At 40.1% G+C, this 19,953-nt stretch overlaps 1 protein-coding gene across 1 annotated transcript; it reads right to left on the bottom strand.

Annotated features, from left to right (window-relative positions):
- Nucleotides 1–5: 5 nt before the first annotated feature.
- On the bottom strand, nt 6–19,495 carry PWP2 (PWP2 small subunit processome component). Its single transcript, XM_040585208.1, has 21 exons — nt 19,392–19,495; nt 19,185–19,297; nt 18,321–18,415; nt 17,837–17,936; nt 16,698–16,841; nt 16,111–16,246; nt 15,377–15,597; nt 13,768–13,911; nt 12,878–12,948; nt 12,032–12,168; nt 10,756–10,904; nt 9,971–10,118; nt 8,637–8,787; nt 8,106–8,286; nt 6,979–7,126; nt 5,777–5,885; nt 5,243–5,308; nt 4,658–4,876; nt 2,240–2,390; nt 1,116–1,190; nt 6–946 (listed from the first exon to the last, which is right to left on the bottom strand). Exons 1-21 carry the CDS (start codon nt 19,407–19,409, stop codon nt 787–789), a joined length of 2,736 nt encoding a protein of 911 aa, XP_040441142.1. The 5' UTR covers nt 19,410–19,495; the 3' UTR covers nt 6–786.
- Between the last annotated feature and the right edge of the window lie 458 nt (nt 19,496–19,953).

Here is a 19,953-nt window from a genome sequence, read left to right as displayed (position 1 = left end):
CGAAATCAAGTTTCAGATTTTAATATGTTAATAAACAACATTTTTAAAAAAACAAGACAAGAAAGGGCTTTTGTCAGAAAAAGAAACATCTGTAACATATCCTCTTACAGTTTAAGTTACATTATTGAGTTGGTAATTTCCAAACAAATTTTTACTACAGTATCTCCAGATCATTAACTAACCTCTGCAAAAGTTGTACAGCCCAGTATTTGTTGCTATGGGTGTACCATCCTCATAAACTTCATCAGGTTCGGAAGTTACAGAACGAAGAAAACAGTGTTCCAGTAACATGTATGTATTAAAACCAAGTAAAACAACATTGAAAGTCAGTTGAAAGCAGTATGTAGACCTCCAATTTAGAATTATTAAAAAAAAAAGGGGTGGGGGTGGGGGGGAAGTCTTAAGTATGACAAGACTGCATTACAAAACTCATAATAGTTAATCTATGTACAATGCAATTTTAATACAGAATGCACTTCTTCAAGCCATACTCCTAACTTCACTGATACAAGAAAACATTTTTTTTTCTTACTTGAAATCAGGAATAATAAAAAAAATAAATCAATTAATCAAAAAACCAATGCTGTCAAGTTGTGGCCAAAGGGTACACCAAACATGCCATGGATGGCACTTTGTCTACCCTACATTTCCCTCACTAACGCACATGTAACCCCATCCACACTGTTAAGAAGAGCTAAATTACGCCACTATGAGGGCCACTCATTCTCAGTGAATACCACTGCTTAAAATTACTGTCTTGGGTTCTCTCCCTCTCACAAAGAGTAACTAAGAACTAAAATTGTCTTTACGAACTTCTTGCATAAGAAAATCACTGTCAGAATCCAAGTCTTCTTCATCTGCGGATGTTTCTTCCGCCAGACGTTTCATGCCCCGCTGTTGTGAAATGGCCAATGCATATTTAATATTGTAGATATTCCATTCACAGCTGTAAAAATAGACAAGAACATGTCAGAAACAAGATTCCATTTTCCTCCTAAAATAAAAACACCTCTAAAAGAACATCACTTCAGAAGTTCTAATACCACACTATCATCCCCCACATTACACTTTTGTACAGGGTTTTGATTTCAACTTTTAAATATAGTGATACATACAGTTTTGAAACATCTTCAAAATGACGTTGGATGCTTTTCTGAAGGAACTGAATCACAGGGAGCAGCTTCACTGACCTTGAATGGAGAAAACAGGCAGTTTGCAGTGCCATTTGTATTTTCATGTGGAAATCTAAAACTTTTCTATGCTTTCAACATTTTTATGTTACCATTTCAACACAAACGTTTCAAGATAATACTAAATAAACAAAAGCTCTTTGCTTTTGACTTTGCCCTCAATGATTATACCCAATACAAGTAATATCTCACCAGAAATAAATTTTTTCTAATGTTCACACTGCAACTCAAAATACTAATTCTGCTTGCTGCTGTGATGACAGTTCCTTCCAGGAACTACAAAACTTTCTGAACAAGGAAGACTTTGTCTTAAATCACTCTCTTCTACTTCAACAGCCAACAAAAGGAGAGAATTTGTTCTAGTCGTATCTGTAACTGAAACATCAATACCCATGCTGAAGCAAGAGTTACATGATACACTTTTTAACCTGCAGGACTCCTTTTTGGATTACTTGCATTTTGCCCATTTTAAATTTCTAGATTTGCCTGTTTGTGTTTCCCATAGTCTATAAACTCTGTACTATGGGTGAGCTGAATAATTCACAGACCAGGCCCAGGTAGTTGAAAAGAACTATGTAGGAAAACAGAGTACTAACAAGATAAGAACGCATACTATAATCACAAGTCTATAAAAATGCAGTCAGTACCTGCACAGTCTTTTTCAGTTGTATTTTAATACGCACAATTGTTTAAAAAGACAATTGCCAAAATCCTACCATCACTCTTGAAATCTTTATGCATTTATAGGCTAAGCATGCTATGCAAAGTTTTACCTGTAACATTTGAAAAATGCTTTTGCAATTTATCCTCACCAATCCTACTATGCGTTCCAAGTCTATCATAGGCACCTGTCAGAACCACAGAATCACTTCGGTTGCAAAAGACCATCGAGTCCAAACTGTAACTTTTACTGTTAGTAAAGTAGTTGTAAAAATTAAGTCGTTTTAGTTGTTGTATACACATTATCTAGAATATCAGTAAATGTTAAGTAAAAACTTTAAACTGACAGGTAAATAAATTTTAAAATGCTGACTTTCACAGGGTCTCACCTTGTTTTCAGTTTCTGTCCATGCAGCATGAGCAGCTTATGAGCCCAAGTAAGATAGAATTCTAAATGACAAGATATCTCAAAAGCAGAGGCCAGGAACTCCAATACTTTCTCCACGTACAGGTCTGGGAGCGATGAGCAAACAACATCAACTGTGCAAAAAGGAAAAAAAGCCCATAGACACGAGAGCTGAATTATGTGGAATAACATAAAAGAGACCACAGGAAAGCATAAGGGGAAGAAGAAAGCACTATCTTGGCAACTATTTGGTATTTAATACTGTATTTTGGGGTACACTACCATAGTCTCTCAGGGGACAAGTCTTTCCTCTTTGAGCCTTCCAATCACTACTGTATTTAAAAAGCAAGAACCTAACTGCACACCCCCACCTCAAGTTCTCCCTTCCTAACAGAATACTCTCCCTACCAGCTCTTCTTCTGACCTTTTACTTTCACCCTTTACTCCTCTTTTTGTGTGACTAGACTTCACTGAAATCTTGTTGCTTCTGACTTTACATTAATTTATCTAAGAAAAGATAGCCAAGTCACCTGCTCACAGAGGAAGTGTCTAAATGCTGTTAACAATCGCACAGCACAAAGAAGCATAATTTACAAGCATTCAAAATAATCTCACATGTAACTATGATGATCTCATTATATATAATCCTCTCTCAAAAATAACCAACTCCTATTCTCTGCAGTCACCCCAACTGGCCTATGTAACATTCAACTGTGAAAAAAAAAGATTTTCACTTTTAAAGAAACAGGCACACATTCATTCTGTTAGCAGCAGGTTACAACGCCTGACATTTCCATGCCTCACCCTCTGCTTCTGAGGTTTTGGTGCCTGCCTATTTACCCAGTCCTGCCTGTACACGGAGTTTTGGTTAACGTCAGTAAAAGAAAACTAAGTGTTGCCAGACAGAGGCAAACACCATTATGCAACCTAGGTATGCAAAAGATGACTCACTCTGACATGCATTATTCTTTAGGCAGCAAGCCTGATAATTAAGAAAGAAAATCCTCCAAAGGACCTTTTATGTTTTACAAAGGAAACACTGGAAGGAAATTATGTCCTTTCACTGCGGTAACAGTGAGGTAAAGCTAAGAAAATACACTTTAAAGTTACTATGACAGAACTGTTAATGGAGTTACAAAGTTAAGTAGAATACACTACTGGAACATTATTTTTAAGGTCGTGTCTACCATATATAGCTAATGAATGTGAACACTGCTTATCAAAATGATGAAAAGGGTGCTAAAGAATGACTTCAGTAAATGTTCTCCAAAGCTAAGTGACATCTTAGCTGTTCCTTTTGTTTCGGTCGTCACAATTATGAAAGCAGTTCTCTCTTGTCAGAAAGAGCTTGGACTAACTAATAATGATTGGTTTGTATGAACACAGTCCTCTATAAGGACCACATTCACATTCATTTACAGGGATGAATTTAACACTATAAACTAAAGGAACAAAACTTCTAAGAGCTGACAGTTACAAAGTGGCTTCAAATTTTTGCAGTCCAAAGCAAGACTAATTTAGAGCAGCTGGCACACAGCTTTACCCAGTTGAGTACAGACCATTTCCAAGGATGGAGACTCCACTGAGTCCCTTGTCAACCCGCTGCAGTATTTGACTACCCCCAACATAATACTATTGGTTTTAATATCTAGTTAGAATTTCCCGTGTTGCCTCTCGTTGTATCCTTGTGCAACTCCAAGTCTGGTTCTGCATTCTTTCTAACATTCACTTAGGCACTTGAAGACAGTAAAAATATTCCCCATCTCTTTTAAAGACTGAACAAACCCAGCTCTCTTAAGCTGCTCCTCAGCTGTCATGCACTTTGGCCCTCCAATCATTCTCCAAGCCCTCCACCAGATGCTTCAGAGTATCAATGCCTGTCTTTTCTGTTGAGCCCAAAACTAGTCACAGTACTCCTGACACGGTCTCACAGATGCTCAATAAAGAAGACTAACCACTTTCCTCAAATTGCTGACTACATACTTGATAGTACAGCCCAGCATCAATTAACTGCCTTCATCACAAGGCACACTGCTAACTCATGTTAAACTTGCTGTGCACCTCTAGAACATCAGCTGCTTCTGAGAACTGGCATCCAAAAACTTTACCTGTATATCCAGACCTAATTAAATTCCACGTTCAGAAGTCACTAGATGAGCATGCAGTAGACTGGCAAAATTAAAATATAAGCTAACACTAAGAAGTCTAGTTTTTTTTACAAAAAAACCATCCCCTCCTCTTTAGTCTCTTCACCTACAGTAGAAAGTCCTTAAATGTCAACATTATACTCCTCAACCCACGCCTCCAAGAGCTAAACTCCACCCTTTACACCTCAACTTACTTGGCATACACACCTCTGCTTATAGCTAGCTCAGCCAAATTTCATGGAAGATCCACTCACCTTCGTTGCTAGGTACAGCCTCCATGACCTCCTGAATTAATTTCTTTTCGTTCAGCTTGAAGGCCATGATGATAGCCATAGTGTATTCCTTCTGATGCAGTGTTTTGTGTATATTGCTGGGTGTAATATCAATATCCAGCTCAAAAGGATCAAAAATTAGCCCAGAGTCCAGTGAATAAATAAGAAGACCCTCTGTGGTGGTGGCTGCCCAGCTTCGTCCTAGAAGAGAACAACAGTATTTAAGAGCAAAGCTGAGTTTTCTAGGATGGAAACAGAAAAGTAATGTTATACAGATGACTCCTCATTGTTTACAAGAAGTGGTTAAGACCAAAAGCCATGCATCATTTATCAACCTGTCAGCAGTAACAATGCTTGTAAAAAATACTAGCTGAAAGTGATGCACACTTGAGGTTTCCTAGTTACCCACTATAAAGGAAACTAGATTACAAACCTAGTAGCACCGTGTAACATCTGGAGAGACCATCTCCAAGGCATCTGTACTTCATTATTACACCTCCAATGCTCTACTCTTTTGCTTGTTTTATATGGAATAAAAAAAATCCTACATTAATTGTCAATACTCACCTGTAGGAGAGAATCGCAGGCAAGTCACTCTTATTTCTGGTTTAAAGTGTCGATAACTCATGTCACCTAAAAGAGAAGTTCAGTGGTAATTTCATATATTCACCAAAAGTTCACGGTCTAGTTATCAACTCTAACTATGCTGTTATTATTATACTGAAAAATAATGCTGACCATGCCAAAACCTGGCAGAGTTAAAGACAGGGTTAAGTAAGGGACAGCCCATGTCCAAGAGATCCTATAGTTAAAGTGGTGGGACTGAATTTTGCTCTTTGAAAATTCAATCAGGACTGCTGGGTTCCAACAGCCAGGAGACCACAGTACCCCTGTTTCCTGTTGCTTCTACCATGCAAAAGGATCCACCCATACATCAGCTGAACACTTGTGTAACAGAACCCTGTAGCTACAGAACATTCAGGTAATGCTAACTTTAAAACTGAGCTGAACAATTCAAACCCTTCTTATCTGGAATTGACTCGAAGTCAAAGGTTTTGGTCCACACAACTGGTAACAAGACAGCAAAGCCAAAAGCTGTACCTCTTTTTACTCCGGGAAGAGGAATGGCAACATCATCTTCACCTCCAGCCCCTTCATCAATCAGAGCCATGCTGCCAAATTCAGTCATTTTTCTCCGATCCAAGTACTCCTAGAAAAACATGTAAGTTCCATTCACTGCACTGAATCTTCTCTCAAACCTCTGAAAATTCTCCATAACATTCCAGAGTTATCTAGTGATTAGTTTCTTGCACTTTCTTCCAAAAGCTTCTCCAAAATCATGGAGAAAATTGACTATTTCACAACAGCAGGCAACAGTGTCCAACCACAGACGAGAATGAGGCTGCCTCAGAACAGCACAGCTCAGTTTAGACTGTGGTTTCACATTATCATGATGTTGCTCTACTTGACAGATGCACTGTTTCCTCAGATGCCCACTCCTCCCTTCAGGTTCCACAGCTGCACTGTGCTAATGTAAGGGCTGTGCAGCCAGACAGCTACACAAACCACGTTTTATAGACCTCCCTGCCCCCCATTTCTACACACCCATCCCCTCCAGGATTCTTCCATCTGGCTCACTTCTGCTATCCTCTTAAGCCACATGTTGAGCTACACTAGCACAACAGAGGGCAGCAGAGAAATGTAGGCTGCTTCCCAAACCACTGTTGTCAAAAGAAATATACTTGGAACCAGTCAAATACAGCCTGACATGAACGCTGGAACAATCATCCTTTCAGGTGAGGGGATGTTAAAAAGGGGTTACTGGAATTTTTTCCTTCTGATGCTTTTCACTGTTTACTTTAAAAGGAATTTAATTTTGCATTTGGCAATATTCAGAAACCCATGATTCTAAAGGTCAGTGATGTTCTGTGTCTGCAATAAAATCCTTCACTTCTTTGCTAACACAAGCAACTGACACGCAGGGAAAGTTAGCTCAGTACACAATATTGGTAATTTAAATTTTCAATTTTAAGTTAAGTGCCAACTGACTTAACCATGTGTAGGAGTTCTTCTGCTCATTCAACACAAGCACACCACACCCTGGCAAGACTTTAGTTAGCTGAGAATCAGGAATTAATTTTGTTTTCTGAGAAGTATTTCCTTACCCTTTTCCTGCACAAAACCAAGAAAATGAAACTGCTTAACAAAACATTCATGAATCCTGCTTAACAATATGTTATACCAAAACCAAAGTCTTACAGGGGTGGGGGAATGAAAAAAACCTGACTCCTGTGGTCACATACCTCCATTGCGTCTAAAGAAAAGTTGCATGAGATTTCAAATTTTTTCATAAGAATCTGTTCCTTGACATTATATATACAGACAAATTTTGACAATCCACCTGCCAGAATAGACTGACCATCTGCCGAGTAACACAGAGTAGTAAAAGATCTAGTAATAAAAAAAGAGAAAGCAGTTAATTTCACCGCCACATCCAAGCTAAAAGACATGACTACAGCATAAAGACACAGAAGAAAAACCATTCCATGGAGAAAGAGGAGAATTTCATTCACACATGTATTTAACACACAAAACCATTTACCACAAATACTTGGTGCTTTACTATCAATCACAAACAGTTTAGAACTTCAACAGCTTTTTGAAGTACTTCCATACTTCTGATTCTGAGTTGCAGTTCCAGGAATGAGCTCTCAACTACACCCTACAAAACGCTAAGGATGGTCAGAAGAGCTAGAGAAAAAACAAAGTCATAGCATGTTTCAAAGAGCTGTTTGACAGCTCATCACCAAAACCCCACTTTTTTTCCAAAAAGTCATTGTTTCCTTTTTTTCATTTTGTTCAGAGAGGTAGCAATATGAAAAAAAAAAAAAAAAAAGAAGGGCTCAAGGGAAAAAGAGAAGAATGAAACACATGACTTTACACTTGACATTACACTTTTTGACAGGACACAAATTCAACTTGCCTTTAAACATTACTTCACATGCATAGTAACATGTAATAAAACCCACAGCATATTTAGATTTTTTTAAAAAAAAATGTCACAGTTTCTACACACTAATAGTTACATACTAGTACCTACACAACAAGATAACCACCTAAAAACCTGTCACATTCAGCAAATGAACAACTTGTCATGAGAAGCTTGCTATTATGCTGGCAACCCAAACCTATAACTGACAACAAGAATACAAGCTCAGAATGATGCTGATCAGTGGGTTAACACAGCAAGAGACAAAAAGAACCCTTCCAGATATCAAGTCAGGCAGTCTTTTAAATTCCAGCATCAAGATCACAGCACTTGAACAGCAGACACACTCTGAAACCTTCATGTAAAAAACAAAATATAAAGAAACAATTCCAAAGCAAGCCAGTGTGGCACCCTCTTTTCACTGCAATCTCATTCACTTACTTTCCCTTGGCTGCTTGTTTGGCAGTTATTTTATCAAGCTCCTTCCTCCCCATCTGAAGATCATGCCTTCCCTCAATTGAGCCGGTTTGTACTGCATTTTCATGATCCCAAAACGTTATCTGTCCATTCAAAGCAGCAACTGCAAGCTCCTTGCCATCAGGACGGAAAGCAACAACAAGAACTGAAAAGAATTTAATTAACAGTTAAATATGCAGTCAGATATGGTTTCAAAGAAAATACCCTCTACTTTTCTAGTATCTCATCTCAACTACCAAAAGAAGCTTAAAGAGTAACAAGTACCTGCTTTTTCTCTGGACAGCATACAAATTTTTAGCTAATTATAAAGCTAGAGCTAGTATTAAATAAAAAAAAAAGATTTCTTACACTGTTAATCAAGTACTACAGGACTACCTCAGCTTTCGGTTTTCATTACCAAGAATGAGTGAGTCTGTATTTGACATGTTCTGTTGTTCATTCTCAAAATAGAATTGATAATATTTTTATATTTGATGTAAGATGAAATTAAGTTACCATCTGAGTTCAGTATTAGCGTCTCCTTAGTTCTCCAGCTGTCTAACATGTCCCATAACTTGACAGTTTTATCCCAAGAGGCACTAGCTAGAACACACTTCATGGGGTTAAAGGACAAACTGCTGATGGGGCCCTCATGACCTGATAAGACCTAATAAAAGAAGAAAAGATAACATGGAATTAGGTGAAAAAACCTGAAATTCATGTAGTCTGCATTCAGTAAACTCTACATACAGCAATGAAACCATGCCTAACTTGTCCACACATGCCTGAGGTGACTTATGGACATTTGGCATGATACATACCAGCGATGTCAACTTTTAATTTTCAGAAGTTTTAAAGCATTTCACAGAAGTACTATGGCTGCATAGGCATCTGCAACCACTCCTACGCATACAGAGCCTCTTTAGAGACCATGACTTAGGAAAACTGCGTTCCCCCCCACCCCAGCTTATCAGAACAATCAGACCAACTGTGAAAAAGCACTCAGAATTCAACATGTCCTGCAGCTGAAAATATTTAAGGAAAAATGCTTATAAAAACGGTGAATAAGAGTAATACAGATTCTTACGGCATGGAGCTCCTTCTCCTCTCAAAATAAATCAAGGAAAGTAACTGCACTCAAGTATACTCTTGAGTTACTATAGTGATGTATATTCAATAGCTACGCCAAATTATATACATGAATTGCTGAGTTCATCTACTTGTACAAGATGCACAATAATGCTTAAAAATTAAACAACAAATGACTTTGATTTGCTCAGAAGTACTGGGTCCCTCTTTTATTACATCTATGCTGAAAGTAAATCATTTCAAAATAGCAGCAAGATGGTGGCGATTTAACTTAATATTCTCACTTTACACAATAAAAACCTTCTACACAATCATGCCCCTGCTTTGCTCCAGCAAAACTGTCCACAAAATCTCTATCAATCTTAAAGCACGTACAATTTCTTCATTGCCTGCAGAAAATATGTAGAAAAGAACATCTCTGAACAACTATAGCATGAAAGACTCTCATATGCTCATATGACAGCTCAGCACTGTTGGTATAACTTCACCAGCCAGAAAGAGCTCATCACTCAAAAATTCTATAAACTATTTCCCACACAAATCCAGGATAGCCTCCATAAAATAAATAAAAAATTGCTGAGAGTTACATAGTGTCGCTCCGGTTCCTGAATATAAAAAAAAAATATAAACATAAACCCAAACAAAACCCCTAAAAATAAAACCCCACATGTTCTGTTAAAACCCTCCAACTAATCCCAAAGTTACTTAGTAACGTCATGATCTACATTAAATTCAAGTCCTCTGATATTGTAAGTCCTTACATCTAGCAGCCTCCCACTCTGCATTGACCAGATAAATATTTCAAAGGAATCCTGGGAACCAGCTGACACAATCTCTCCACTGGAATCCACAGCTAAACAAGAGAACTGACTTGGTCGTGGGGATGTAAAGGTACGGAAATTGCGGTATCTGTTGTAAATACAAAAATAAATTATGAAGACATCTTAGGTAAATTTAAACTTGTTTTACAAATATATTTTAAAAAGGATTTCATTATACTTGTAAAGTCTTTTAAGCTACCTATAGAAAAAATATTCTTTGTATAAAATTAGATGCAATGCCTCAGCATGATTCCAAGATTCAAAAAAGGTATCAACAACTCTGCAGAAGTAACAGCCAAAACCACTCAAACAGAAGAGCTTTCTTCTATCACATAGCATATGTGCGTTCTTTAGGAAACATGGGCTTGTTTACATATCCTGTTCTGTATGCAGTTGTATTACAATGGCTCAATCAATAAAACCATGGCAAACTTTGCTAGCTACCTTCTCCCCATTTGAGTAGAGCCAAACAATAACCTTACTGGATTTCCAGCCTCTCTGGGAAAAGTTCTTACAGAATTTTCTTCACAGGAACTGGATGGAGTGACAGGATTCCTTATGACTTATCTCAATTTGAATGAAAGGCTGAATCAAAAAATGAATAAAGCAGCACTCACATTTGTGCAAATGGAAACAAGCAATCAGCAGTCTGCTGTGATTTTCACACAGTTGGGGTGTGAAAGCTGAAGACTAAATGAGACACAAAAGCTTTTATAAAGAGTCACCTGTGTAAATCGAAGGCACGCACTGTTCCATCTAGGGAAGCACTCAGAATGACATAACCATTGGAAGTAAAAGTTACAGCAGTTACACCACTGGTATGTTCTGTGAAAGTGACAAAACAAAAGCTGCTTGAAGTGTTCCACACTTTCACCTGCAAAAGACAAGAAAAGACTTCTTAGAATCTCCATCATCAATTCAGACAGAAAGGGTATGGCAGCAAAATAGCAAAGAAAAGTTGACCTAGAACTCTGCAACAGTATAAAGGAGTTTAGTAAGGAATTCTGTGAAAGTGAGGCAAACAGGCCACAGCTTGTGATTAAACCCCTAAAGATACAAATACAACACGAAAATCTGACTGGAGATTGACAAAAAGATCTTGAAGTTAATTTTCAAGGAAAGCTATAGCACTTGGTGAGCATTTTGGGCTACAAAGATTTGTGCTGTCTATGGATAGGACAAGTATCAAATTCAAAACCAACTGTGAAGCCATTCCAGAAGTTACAATTGAGATGATATATCAATATTCCCCGCGCCTCCCTGCCAACGAAAAATGTTACGCATTTAGCTATCAGAAGTTTAAGACTTCTGGGATTTGGTCAGTTTTGGCAGAAACCATGAAGTGGCAAGTCTTTTCCTGACATTCAGTTCTGGTAGGCAATACAATACTATCTTTGTCCCATTTACATGCCAAGAGATTGTGGGATTACTCTACAAAACATCTTTACAAAAAGGGTACCTGTACATGTAGTTCATCATTTCAATACAAGTCATCCATGAGAAGCTAATTTTTCTTTTAAATAACAAGCTTCTGCAATGGTACATTTCAGAAAAATCTGTTTAGGAGTTGTACTTTTATAAATAATGTGAAATTAATTTCACATAAAAACCAATTACTAAAGGGGTATGAATATGGGTGACTGAAATTCTCTCAACCTGAAAGGTCATGGAAACACCACAAGCACACATAAATTAACATTTGATGAAATAGACCTTTTTGTGTTTATGGTGACTGCATCAATAATAATTAAAAAATCATCTGCTAAAAAGCCTAAGTGATGCAATTTGCAAAAGATACCAGTAATAATAAATCAAAATATATACGCTCTAAAGAGAAAATTCAAAACATTTAGGAAAAGTGAAGACAAAAAACTATTAGTCTATATTAAGAAAAAATATGTATCAGGTACAGTAATGGTTTTGTACATAAAATGAAAATCCAAGCTGCTTACTCTGCCATTAAGACTTAAGTTCACATTTCAGTAATACTGCCTTACTCACTTTCCCATCCTCCCCTCCAGTTACTATGTACTGTCCATCTGGAGAATACGCTAATGAAACCATGCTGTTGAAATGTCCCTGCTGCTTCAGCACGTAGGACTCACTCTGCCATTCCCACACCAGGAGCTGACCCAAACCTGTAAATGCAGGAGAAGTATTAATCAGTATTTTGAATACAATAATCCTGCAAATGCAAGCCAGAAAAGACCTAACTGCAAGCAACATAAAAAATCCAAAAATGTTGATGCAGACAGGTTGCACTACACATCTATCAATCTTAATAAAAGCCCTTTCCCTTTTTTAAGTTCAAGGCAACTTTCCTCAACAACCAGGTGCTGTTACTTGGATTAACATTCTCAGTATTACAATAGCAATGTTATCGACCAGCTGATAAATGAGCTGGAAAGAAAAGCAGGGCTGCATATAGAAGTTGAATCTTGGTTACCATGCAAATCATTATTGGATCGAGTGGGAATGCTGGAACATCCAGGCAGCTTTGTAAAATGGCACATGCAACAAGTGGCAAAGGAAAAGAGACTGGACCCAGAATGAAAGTATATTATAAAGTGCAAGGGATATGGGCTTTATCCTAATTCTGCTAAGTTTTCATATATGAAACATACTTTTTCCTTTGTCAACAAAATGTTTTCCTAAATAACAAGAATTTTGTGAGGATAAATTAATAAAGGATACTTGCATTACTATATTTAGACACTAGAGAGATGAGACTATAAATTATTAACAAAACTTTAACATTTGGGGTCAAGACTAGTAAGAGGATTTGGGGCTTGCATGCCCACAACATTCCTAATTTTTCCATGAAACAGACAAAAAAAAATTACAAACCTGAACATCCAAAGGCAATCCAGTCCCCCGTACAGTTGATAGAAACAGAAGCTATCCTTTGGTCTGAAATACTGAAGAGAATTACCCAATAAACAAACTCGCTTTTTCACGCATTGTGTGATAAAACTTCAAATCTAGGGTTTATTACCTCTGTTCAAGCAAGTTCTTTGATTACTGAACTTCTGTATCACTGTAACATCACAAGTTGCAGACAAATTCTTTCCTTTATTATACTTAGAATCATGAAACAGACAATACAGCCTTATTCAGAATGAAGACAACATATCTATATCTCAAAGATATACTTGCTAGCACAGAGTAAAACTCCCTACATTCAAGAAAAAAAAATATTTCTTCTGTACAGGGAAATGATGCATTCCTTCACTAGCATCATACAGGGATGGAAAAGAACTATGGTTTTATTTTTTAACTTAAGAGACAATTTACAGATAATTTTACACAATTTTTTTCCAGGTATTTTCTCAATTTTCTATAAAGTAACTGAAAAGGAAGTCCACTGCACAGTGTTGAAGAAATCTATAGCCCACAACTAACTGCTCAGAAGTTCTTCATTCAGATCTCACTTTTCCATAATAAGCTGTGGAATGGAGTTGTATGGTATTTATTACAAAATTCTAACTATGATTCTGCCTTTACAGATACTAAATAGATACTCATGTTTTAAGATTTTCATGCTTTGATTGTAACAGTTGGACTTCATGATCGCAAAGGTCTTTTCCAACCTAAGTAATTCTACAATTCTTCAATCTTCACTACTAAACATGGTATGTTCTTAGTCAAACAAACAAGAAACCTCCCTCAAAAAATGTACACACACCCCACACACACCCCAAATCAAACCAAGTAACAATGACAACCCCATACCTCACCTCAAGGAGTGGATCAGATTGAAATCCGGAAGCTCATGTAGGTGAAAGATTCCAGAGGCAAAACCAGTGACTAAAAGGTGTGTCTTCTTGTGATAGGCTGCACATGTCAGGTTATTAAAATCTCCCTCTTTATTGAAAAAATACCTGGTATCAAAGAAATAAGAAAGAAGGAAAGCAAATGTGACAGAGAAGTATGTTGTTAGAGCTGCATTTCAGTATAGGTCAAGTATTTTGATCAAGGTATCCTACAATAAAACTAAAAAGCAGTAGTTCCAGGAACTCCTAAAGATACATATACTTGACATAGCCAATGAAAGCTAACTCTCTTCTGCTCAATGTGTACAGCTTCTACAGTAATCTCATTATCAGAAGTGACATCTGATCACATGCAATAAAAGGACCAAAAGTTAACCTCAGAGGAACAGCACTGTGCATTTCCTTTCCATCATCTAATACCAGTATGGATGGCTCTCATGAATTCACTGGCTATCCCTCTGTGGTCCTTTTACAAAATAAGGAATTGAAGCAATAGTTGTAAATACTGTATGTCTAGTGAAGAAGGTCTTCTCGGTTTCTCTGTAGCTCTAGCTCTCACAGGAATTAAACAGGTAAGCACCACATGACAAATAAAAGAGCATCTAACATTATCCAACAGTTGTACACTCCAAATACCTCCAGTATGGAAGTGATGTTCACTAAGGCTAATTCCAACCTAGGCTGGGGTAGGGTGCTTTGTCTCCTTCACAGTCAGAGACTGAGCACAGAATCCTGATGTTCGGTGTCCCAGTCGGCCCCTACATGCATCCCATCTCTCCCTCCCTCCACTGACAAGAGATTGCCTAAAAATGTTATCCTTCTTCACGCAAAGCTAAATGCTGTGACCATCCTGAAGCTGGATTATACTTTATAAGTCACATCCTAGTCTCATGAGGAGCAGCTGAGGGAACTGGGATTGTTTAGTCTGGAGGAAATGCAGGGGCCTTCCTACTGCTCTCTACAACTAACTGAAAGGAAGGCTGTAGGCAGGTGGGGGTAGGTCTCTTCTCCCAGGTAACTAGCTATAGGACAAGAGGAAATGTCCTCAAGTTATGCCAGGAGAGGTTTAGATTGGATATTAGGAAAAATTTCTTCACTGAAAGGGTGGTCGAGCACTGGAACAGGTTGCCCAGGGAGGCAGTGGAATCAGCATTCCTGGAGGTGTTTAAAAAACGCATAGATGCAGTGTTTAGGGACATGGTTTAGTGGTGGACTTGGCAGTCCTGGGTTAATAGTTAGATGATTTCAAAGGTGTTTTCCAACCAAAATGACACTGTACAAAAATCTCATTACATTTTCTGAGTTTCAAACAACAACATGTACATCCTAAGTTGGTATTTCTTATACATTAAAATTACACTGAGTTGTTACGCTGAAGGTGAAGGGTATTGACCACCTGTCAAGGTAAAACAAATGTGTTCTACTGAAACTATTTAAAATGGGATCTATAGTAAATTATTACATCCTGGGCAAAGTTTTATACTGCTTTGAATGAGTGACAAAGGGTGAAAAAAGCCCAATATAGTAAATCCCCGTAACAACTCTGTCCTTGGAAAACTTAAATATCACTTACTTGGCAACGCGTGAATATTTAACCTTCTCTCTAGTCTCTTGTTCATTTGGATTGGCCTTTCCATGAATTTCTTCACCCTTCGGCTCTTCGAGAAACTCTTCATCATCTTTTGCTGCATTTTTTTCCCTACCTGCATCTTTAGGAGGTATGGGCTTCAAACCATCAAGCTCTGTATCACACTGCCACACACAGAGAGCTGCATCCTGGCTAATTGTGTACAGCTAGAATACAAACACACAAACATTAGGTAACACCTGTGTTTCATACTCTGCTGTCTTGTTATGAATAGAATTACAGAAGGATTATCAAGTCAAATATTAGGATAATGCATTACTTAGTCCTCCAGAATTCGAGGTGCTTTGATCTGGAAAATTCACTTGCAAATTTTCACTTGAGAACTGGTGATTTACTTCACTTGCTCTCAAATAGTTTTTTAAAAGACCAAAAGCAATTTGATTACCAGTTAGTATTATACCTAATTAATTTTTTTATATTTCAAACTGTAACTTTATTGGAAAGCAATTTTAAGTAACTTACTCTCCTTCTAAAGCTTACTTCTTCATGGAATTGTAAACTCCACAGAGTTTACAGCAGAGACGTTGAGAGACATGTTACTCAGGTATTTTTTAAATTCTGAGATATACTCAGAACAGTCAGCATCCTTATCTGTAGATAAGATTCTGCTTCAACTATTTTAATATTAAAATTCAAAAATGTTGTATGATTATACATACATCTAGACTGTCCTCTTCAAAAAAGCAGGCTACTATTACATCCTTATGCCCTCCAAGTGAGTAGTAGATCAAGTTTGCCCATCGTTCTGCTCCAAACACCCATGTAGACATGTCCTTGCTCCCTACTGCAAAACATCTACAAAAGAAAATGCAACTTCAATTAGAAAACTACTTTGCAAAACTCTTCACTGGGCGGAAAGCATTCTGAGCAGGAAGATACCAGTCACTACTTCAAAAGTGATTTTACACACACAGGAGTTGTAAACTGAGGTTGGCAACTCTAGCAAAGGTAGATGGGATTAAATACATACAAAAGGCCAGGCAGGCTCACACACCTAAGATATGTTGCTTTTATGGATCATTAGGCATTTTCAAGCAAGAATCTATTGCTGATCCCCAGTATATGCATATTTTATACTTTTTCATCTGACTAATGCTTCTTTTTAATTCAAGATAGAATGAGAAACAAAAGAGCCAAAAAGAACTTGTAAAGCTAGTACAATACTTTAGAGGAAAGATGGACTGTAACATGCACACAAATATTAACAACATGAGCAGGTACATAGTGCTTCAGTTTAACAACTCACTTGGAATCATCAGTCCAGTCAATACAAGTTGTTTCATCATAGGGACCGTAGTAAGTTTTGTCCAGGACAAATGCATTAAATTCTCGTTTCCTCCCAGGAGCATGGTACATAAGAGCAACATTGTCTTTTGTAATCACAAATTTCCTGTCATACATGGGGAAAAAGCATAACTGCACATAAAGCTGTTAAAGCAAACAATTGTTGAGTACAAGACTGCAATACAACAAAACAATGTTAACAGGTTTCTACGTTACTCATATATACATTAACAAATATGGATTGCCTTCAAATGAAAAACCAAAAATCATTTGCATATTGATAGTATCCCCCAACATAACGCATTGTAAGACAGAAAAACTTCAGTAAAAATCACTTATGTTGAATAATGAAATATTTATTTCTAATTCCCACGAAGGAAGGAAAAGTTCAAACAATCAAAACAAGATACTCTATTTCAACCTCTCTTCACCTCCATATATTGGCCACTTTCAGAAACACAAAGATTCTGCACCCGTCACACATATTCTTCAATCTGGTCCTGTTGCCATTATAATTCCCTAACCCAGAACTGCGATTCCAACTTTCAAGCAAAAGCTCATTCAAGATCACTTTAAGTCAATCCAACTGAGGAATGCTGCTAGAAGGGGAACTTTTCCTCTCATCTTTGTAACCCTTCTAACATTACCACCACCTCACTTTGTATCTGTGACCACGCAGTTAAAATATAAGGGACGTGAAAAGCAGCACTTGATTCAGAGAATTGCCTTTCAGTAGTACAGTTGTCTTAGACTAAACCAAGTCAGCGGTGAAACTCTGTACTGCCACAACTGCCATCACGCAATACTGTGGTTCCAATTGTTCCCCCCTTAAGAACAGATGACTCGCAGCACATCTGTTTCCAACAGTACCACCACAGACAGCATCTGTGACAGGCAATTTTCCTGCTGGTATCTGTTTCCAAGGCTTTGCTTTTTCTTGCCCTCTCAACTTTACAGATAAAGTGACCCTGATCAGTTCAAAATCTCCCCTATTTCATCAACAGGTATCATCCCCAGATTGGTCAGAATGGCTTCATAACTACAACTAGTTTATGGGGTAGTTTCTGTTGTTTTGTTCTAAAGCGCACACACTTTACTTACTTGCCATCAGGGGAAAAGCTGACACTGTGAACTGGCTTGTGAAAATGAAAGTGATGTATCACACATTTCCCAATCAAACTGACAAGCAAGGCAGCTCCCTCTGTAAGGGCAGAAAAAGAAGGATCATGGAAATAACCGAGTTCCCAAAGAAACCATAAGCCTAGCAAGCTTAGTTTCTTTCCTTAAATGAGAGGGGGGGGGCACACAGAAGTACTTCCTCAGAAACTTTTTTTCAAGATAGCGTGCTTATTAAGAATAAAAATACAATCAAACTTACAAGTCACTACCTAAAATCTCTAGGTAAGTTATTTTTCAGTTCCGTAGATAAATGTATCTTCCCCAGAAATTCTAACATAATTTTTAAAGCAGAGCAATCCTAATTTGCATTAAGGTTGAATACGTAGCAATACAGACTTTCCCCTCTTAAGGTTGTATTTTTTATTTCATTCTTTTATAAAACAAAATGCCTCCTTTCTGAAAGTACCTTCATCTATTAGAATGGCCAGTCTTCCATCTGGAGAGAGCCCCACGCAGACAATATTAAGCCGTGTTGCCAATGGCAATGTCTCACACTTATTACTGCAAGAAAAAGATGAAACAGTAAACTAGGTACAAGGATGTAAAAACAACAATCACCCTCGGTATCAATGAAATATGGCTTGATACCTATGTCAGAGCCACAGAATCAACTTAGATGCAGAAATCCCACAATTTCTTTAGCTGTCACAATCCCATAAACACCTACTATCTAAGAGATGGGCTCCTGACCAGAATACCGGCATCCCGAACATCAATCACGATTCTGGCCTACCAGGAAAGGCAGACGACATTCTAGGCTTTGCCATACAGAAGAGGGAGTACAAGGCAGAAGCACACACGGAAACCGTACGACTAAATAAAAAAAAATTTCCCCTTTGTTTCCAAAACACGCCCTTACATACTTACGCTGTGTTCTCCCCACAGACCTACGTACAGAAAATCCGCGCCGCGCACCACCTCGACAGTTTTTCTCCCAGCTCCTAGCGCTGAGCCAGAACCTTTCCAGGCCGTTTCGAAAGGCAAACCAACCGTTCTGGCGAGCCCCGGCCGCCGCCGGCTGAAGGCCCGCCCGTGCCACGGGAGCCGTTCCCCGCCCCCACGCACGGCGGACGCGCGGCCCCGGCTCCCGCCATGCCGCCCCGCCGCCCCCGGCCCGACCCCCGCGGCCTCCCGCGAGCTCTACGCCCACCCCCTCAAAACACCGTGCTGGCAGCACCGGGCCTGCCCCGCCCGGGCAGGCGCCAGCGCAGCGCTAGGCCGGCGGCCTGAGGCGGGCCGAGGGGCGAAGCAGACGCCGGGTCCCGCTTACTTCTTCAGGTCGAAGACGGAGATCCTGTTCCCGACGGGGCTGACGAGGGCGCTGCCGTCGCGGGTGAAGCTGAGGTTCCCGCGGCGGTACACGGTGCCCAGCAGGCCGGAGAACTGCGGGGAAGGCAGGGAAGAAGAGGGGGCGGTCAGAGGAGCGGGGCAGAGGAGCCCGTCCCACCCGGGCGGACGGCCGCCGCCGGGCACTCACCCGATACGCGAACTTCATGGCGGCGACCCCGCGTGAGGAGCGCGTGGAACGGCCGGCGCCAGAGCAGAGGCGGGGACGGGGCAATGCCGCGCAGGCGCCCGGTGCGGCGGCAGCTTCCCGCCAGGGGCGGGCGGGGCGCGGCGGGCGGGGGGCGGGGCGCGGCGGGCGGGGGCGGGGCGCGGCGGGCGGGGGCGGGGCGCGGCGGGCGGGGGCGGGGCGCGGCGGGCGGGGGCGGGGCGCGGCGGGCGGGGGCGGGGCGCGGCGGGCGGGGGCGGGGCGCGGCGGGCGGGGGCGGGGCGCGGCCGCGGCCCCGGCAGCGGCCCCGCCCCGCGAGGCAGAGGTGGGGGGAGGTGCCGCCCGAAAGGCGGGCCCCGCGGCGGAGCCCGTGCGGCGGTACCGGTCTCCCCGCCTCCGCACGCGGTGCGTGGCACGGAGCGCGCGGCTCCCCGGCCTCCGCTGCCTGATCCGCGGTCGCTTCTCCAGCCGGCCTCGTCCCTCCCCTCAGGACTGCGCGGCCGGGCCCGCGGCTCGCCCGGGGGAGCCGAGGCGGGAGCTCAGGCCG

The sequence above is a fragment of the Falco naumanni genome, chromosome 2, assembly GCF_017639655.2.
Source record: "Falco naumanni isolate bFalNau1 chromosome 2, bFalNau1.pat, whole genome shotgun sequence".
Taxonomy (NCBI): domain Eukaryota; kingdom Metazoa; phylum Chordata; class Aves; order Falconiformes; family Falconidae; genus Falco; species Falco naumanni.
This window is presented reverse-complemented; position numbering and strand designations above follow the sequence as displayed.

Coding starts and splice junctions, on each gene's coding strand:
- PWP2 (XM_040585208.1), bottom strand. Junction 16,247..16,697: donor GACTGGACTGATGATTCCAA/GTGAGTTGTTAA, acceptor TTTCTTTTGTAG/ATGTTTTGCAGTAGGGAGCA. Junction 13,912..15,376: donor AAATATTCACGCGTTGCCAA/GTAAGTGATATT, acceptor CTTTGATACCAG/GTATTTTTTCAATAAAGAGG.